Source organism: Brassica oleracea, unplaced genomic scaffold (genome assembly GCF_000695525.1).
Source record: "Brassica oleracea var. oleracea cultivar TO1000 unplaced genomic scaffold, BOL UnpScaffold01279, whole genome shotgun sequence".
In the NCBI taxonomy this organism is placed as follows: Eukaryota; Viridiplantae; Streptophyta; class Magnoliopsida; order Brassicales; family Brassicaceae; genus Brassica; species Brassica oleracea.
Genome location: NW_013617825.1, coordinates 1,539 through 6,790, shown reverse-complemented (window position 1 = coordinate 6,790; position 5,252 = coordinate 1,539). Strand labels below are relative to the sequence as shown.

General features: G+C 39.6%; 1 protein-coding gene across 2 annotated transcripts; it reads left to right on the top strand.

Moving 5' to 3' along the window:
- The first annotated feature begins 3,293 nt into the window (after nucleotides 1-3,293).
- LOC106321164 lies at nucleotides 3,294-4,967 on the top strand. Of its 2 annotated transcripts, none has more exons than XM_013759477.1 (4): nucleotides 3,294-4,044; nucleotides 4,221-4,291; nucleotides 4,375-4,547; nucleotides 4,626-4,967. In XM_013759477.1, the coding sequence occupies exons 1-4, from the start codon at nucleotides 3,582-3,584 to the stop codon at nucleotides 4,783-4,785; spliced, it is 867 nt and encodes a 288-aa protein (XP_013614931.1). In that variant the 5' UTR covers nucleotides 3,294-3,581; the 3' UTR covers nucleotides 4,786-4,967. The 2 variants fall into 2 exon arrangements, with proteins under 2 accessions (XP_013614931.1, XP_013614930.1); XM_013759476.1 differs by having other exon boundaries at nucleotides 3,294-4,047; nucleotides 4,176-4,291.
- Nucleotides 4,968-5,252: the final 285 nt, after the last annotated feature.

Sequence of the window (5,252 nt, the reverse complement as noted above, 5' to 3'; positions counted from 1 at the left end):
AAAAACCCCCCCCCCCCCCCCCATTTATTGAAATGTCTACTTTTCTGCTGCCATTTTAACCAATTAATATAGAGGAGAGGATGAATGATAGTAATTGATAATTGTGTTTCTTTCGCAACAAACAACAAAACAATAAATGGATAAATTATTCAATTCACTTGTATATATAATTGGAACAGATCATTTCTCAAAGGTTCAGGATAGTCCAATGAAAGTTAACATGATCTTAATAAGTGGCCATATATATGATGTATGGTTGTCTGAATAGATTTGTTCCGTTGAATATATAGGCCATGTTAATTTTGTGCCGTTGAATATAGGCCATATTATCAACTTAAGTTACACTAATTGTACTAGATTAAGTCAGTATCAGAGTCTCAGAGACAAGCAGGAATATAAGTCATGTTATCAACTTATAATGGGACCCCTAAGAAATCAAAGATAGAAATTGTTATGGTGGCAAATCGTCGATTTTATCGTCAGCCTTAAAGCACATGTTGTCGTGAACCGTGCAATCAAAGGGTAACACATCCACTGATCCACCCACATGAAACTCGTATAATTACTTTCCATTTTGTTTTTTTTATCAACTACTTTCCATTTTGATTTGTCAAAAAAAAACTACTTTCCATTTTGTTTTAAAAACAATTTGCATGCTTTGCACACATCTACCGATGGTCGACGTACATAGTACATAGTACATTACGTCATTACATTGTTAAAAATAAAAATCAAACGTAACACAGTACATGCACAATTGCCGTCCACTTGTAATGCCGTGACCTTCGGGAGCTTGAGCCTAAATGAAGTAGGTGCCGCGTTTGTCACCTATATGGTTGCTCAGTTTTAACCAACAATTATATTAATGTCTTCGCAAATTATATAGCGAATAAAAGCATCTCCAACTTGGGTGGTGATGGAAAGAACACAAGGGTGTGGTCAGATAAATGGGTGGATGATCCAGAAGAAGGGCTCAGAGCCCCGTAGATAAAAAACCCAACCTTTGATGTTAATTTGATGGCGATTTCACTCATTGATCCTACAACTAAGAGATGGAATGTGGGAAGTTTGGAAGAGGTCTTTGTGCGTAAAGACATTGAGTTGATTGTACAGAACCAACCTGTGGTGGAAAGGGAGGTTTTTTTCACCTGGAAGTTAAACAAAAGTGGAGATATGACGGTAAAGTCTGCTTATTGGCTGGCTTCGTCACTTAAGGCCAAGGAGAAGAATACGGAAGCTTTCAGAGAGCCCTCAACCAATCTGCTCAAGGAGAAGGTATGGCAAGTGAAAACAGTCCCTAAAATCAGAGTTTTCTTATGGAAATCACTAAGTGCTGCTCTCCCTACGGCGGACTTGATCAGTGCCAGAGGAATGAAGGTTGATAGTAGATGTCAAACTTGTGGTGAAGAGCCGGAATCGATCAACCATATGCTGTTTACGTGCCCTTTTGCTAGGCTGGTATGGGCGAGCTCTTCCATTCCCTATCCTAATGGGGGTTTCGACGAGGGTTCCATTTTCACAAATGTGAACTTCCTTCTCAACCTCAGTGGATCTGAACGAATAACAGAGGAAGATAAAAGAGCTTGGCCTTGAATCATCTGGAATATTTGGAAGAGAAGGAATGAGGTTCATTCTGAAAACAGATGTTTTAGTGCAGTTGAATTACTTCACAAATCTGTCCAAGAAGCTAATGAATGGTACACTGCTCAAGAAACAGAGGCTGAATGGGAAAAGGCTCAAACCCCTATGGTTGTCGCTTCTAAAAGAAAATGGACGCCTCCGGAAACTGATTGGGTCATGTGTAATGTTGGAATGGAGTTCTCTAAGAATAACCATTGTGTAGGAGGAGCGTGGGTTCTAAGAAATAACAGAGGGGTTGTTCTATGCCACAGTAGGAGGGCCTTTTCAGGGGTAAAGAGTAGAGATGATGCAAAGCTGAAGGTTGTATTATGGGCGTTGGAAAGTATGAGAAGCCAGAGACAATCTAACATCATCTTTGCGGGAGAATTTGGTGACTTGTTTGGTGCCTTGCAACGACCCCAAGCGTGGCCATCTTTCTCCTACCAATGTACGTTAATGGAGAAGGAATTGGAAGGGATAGTGAACTGGAAGGCGAAGGTAGTTACCCGAGAAGCAAATAGAGGGGCTTTTTTCATTGCTCAAAGTGTCATCAAGAATGGTTTGATAAATTCATATGTGGCCAAAGGGCAACCATCTTGGTTGTTTGAGCTCTTTGTTAATGAAAGTCGATCCCTCTGATTGTTGCTGAGACGGTAGATGGACTTTCGAGAGAGGTTGAAGGGGCGCCAGAGTTGTTAAAGAGCACAAGGAAGAAGGATAGAAATTTCTGTTCTTGGATGCACTGTTCTATATGGCTATGTTTTATTTTGGTTATTACAACAGCCTGAGTACTTTTCGGCTTGGCTTTTGTAAGAGGTAGGATGGTGTTAGGACCAATGAAATTCAATGATAACTCCTTGATGGAAAAAAAAAAAAAACATCTCCAACTTACTCCATATTTCAGTCCAAAATAAAGTCTGTATTAAAAATTGTTTCAACTCTATTCCATAGTAGAGTGAAGTAGATTTATTCCATAAATTGAATAATACTCTCTTTTTTTTTTGTTCACTATTCAATTTTCAATCCAAAATAGAATGAGATTAAAATAAAACACTATTCTATTATACAGTTACTCTATTTTAAAAAATACATTGGAGATATTCTAAAAACACTACAATTATTATTTTTAGTTTAAAGGTAAACAACTTGGTGGTTGATTAGCTAATTCACAAAATAAAAATGCTCACACCAAATGTTTAATCAATGGAGTATTTGCAAATATTATAAGTCTAAAACAAGTAAACAACAAGGGTTGATGTAAAACATGATACATGTAAATCACAGATTTCTAACGCAACGCAAACGCAAGATAATTAATTATTTAAAATTTTGTTAGCACTGAATACTGACACTATTAATACTAAGAAACACAATTGTAATGTTTTTTCCAGTGACGTTTAACTCTCAAACCTTAACCACTCACTACATATAACTGATTGGTAAAGAAAATTTTTGTTTTTTAGGTAAGCCAAGAACAATTTGTAGTTCACTTTGTAGTTTTTAAGCTCTTTATGGTAAAAGTTGAGAACAAATGATGTTCCAGGACTTCTCAATAAATCAATACTGAAAAATCTGAAGTCGTCCTAACGAACGGAGCAGAGAATAAGCAGACTTATCATAGATGGAAAAATCAAATTTAGAACCATTCTGGTACACAACTTGGAGAAAGCAGCCAATCAAACAAGAAAAATCTAATTAGTTAACAAAAAGATAAGCAAACCTTCACGTGATAAAAAGCAAATCGACGGCTGTTGCACACAAAAAAAAGCTAATCGACGGCTGAGATTGTTTCTCCTTCACCTTCCTCAACTAAACCATCTCACCAGTCACCAGTGTATATAACGGCACCGTCTTCACTTCTCTCAAACCCAGCACTACTGCCATAAAGTCTCGATCTTTTCTCCATTCTTTCGACCGTAGAACCAACACTTTGAAGCTCGGAACTCGACCCATCAAAAATTATGCTTCTACGAAGCGCGTCGACTCCACTTCTCAACTCGTTAGTTCATGTCTCCACTCCAAAGGAATCACAAATCGAGACCATTGAATCTGTTCACCAGACTCAACGGCCCAGATCCCTCGTACTCTCTTCACCTTCCTCTTGCTGTTACAGCCCCATGTCTATACACTCTAGCGACGAGACCACGCGGAGGGTGAAAAGAACGGCGTCAGAGAGCGATCTACGACACCTGACGAAGACGAAGCCTCCGTCGAGCAAGTTCTTGAGCGGAGCTGCTCTGATGGAGGACGTGGAAGAAGGAATCGGCTTCGGGCTTATCCGCACGTCTTCTTACGACGGTGGTTTAGCGTTTTGGGCATTAGAGGAAGAAGCTGAATTTAGCGGCGGCGGCAGCGGCGGCGGTGGGATTGTCCACGGCGGAGGAAAGGGCGGATCCGATGGTGAAGATAGCACAGACGTTCATTATCGTAAGCAGTGGCGGATGTAGGAAGCTAATTAGTTGGGGGCACAGTGATTTTTTCCATTATGATTAATTTTAGAGTGGAAACATTTGATAAACTTTATAGTATTTATGGAAGAAATTTTTTTTAAACAGTTGGGGGCACGTGCCCCCGTAGCCGTTGTCTTGCGTCCGCCACTGATCGTAAGATGATTGAAGCAACCCCTGGAAACGGGATGTTTCTTAGCAATTACGCAAAGTTCTTGAAAGAGGTAACACTTTTTGTCTTTGTTTCTTCCTTTGTCTGAAAGTGGACGTGTTTTTGAGGGCTGATTGGTCTTTTGGTTTGAGACAGGTTCGAAAAGATTACTTGAGAGCAGAGGAGTATTGCGGGAGGGCTATTCTGGTGAATCCAAACGATGGGAATGTTCTGGCTCTGTACGCGGAGTTGGTGTGGATGGTTCATAAGGATTCATCTCGTGCTGAGTCTTACTTTAACCAAGCCGTAGCAGCTGCTCCTGATGATTGGTAAGAAAAATGCTTTAACTTATCAAACTCTGTCTCTCTCTTCTATTGTGCTGATGTGTTCTTATTGTTTGTGTGCAGTTATGTACAAGCTTCATATGCACGGTTTCTTTGGGATGCTGACGAGGAAGAAGAAGGTGGAGAGGGGGAGAAGGAAGAGAGGCACGAAGAGGAACTTGTGACTCAAGCTTCTCGAATGAGTTTCTTCAGCGGTCTTTCTCCAATTACGGCCGTGTCTTAACTAAAGTGGGATCGGCGTATAGATTTAGATAAACTGTGTTATGTGACGTCTATGATCTATCTAACCCTTTTGTTTATTATTAATTCTTTATTTTTGCTTCGTTTATATGTGTGCTTCTTTGCTTCGGTGTTAGAATTATCTCAGTTGTGGTAATAAATAAAAGTTTTGCTTTTCATGGATGTAACTAAATTGAGATTATGATATTTTGTTGACGCAATATAGGGGAACTGTTTATAGAGGAAACTTGGCTGGTCTTGAACTGAGACATACACTAACCCTATAACATCATCCATGAAGATGACTTACCCACTTATCCTTCTGATCCAGGAACCGTTTTGGTGCCATGGTCTTAAGGATGCCCATGAGGTTTATTTAACCATTCGGAGAGGCAAAGAGCACTTTCCCAACTATGAATGTGGAGAATAAAACCATGTATAGATTTAATATCATTAAATCTACTTGTAGCT

Excerpts from the sequence above, each read along its gene's own strand:
- LOC106321164 (XM_013759476.1), top strand. The coding sequence starts at position 3,582 with ATGCTTCTACGAAGCGCGTCGACTCCACTTCTCAACTCGTTAGTTCAT. Across the intron at positions 4,048-4,175 it reads TAGCACAGACGTTCATTATC|TTGGGGGCACGTGCCCCCGT; the intron begins GTAAGCAGTGGC and ends TTTTTTAAACAG. Across the intron at positions 4,548-4,625 it reads GCAGCTGCTCCTGATGATTG|TTATGTACAAGCTTCATATG; the intron begins GTAAGAAAAATG and ends GTTTGTGTGCAG.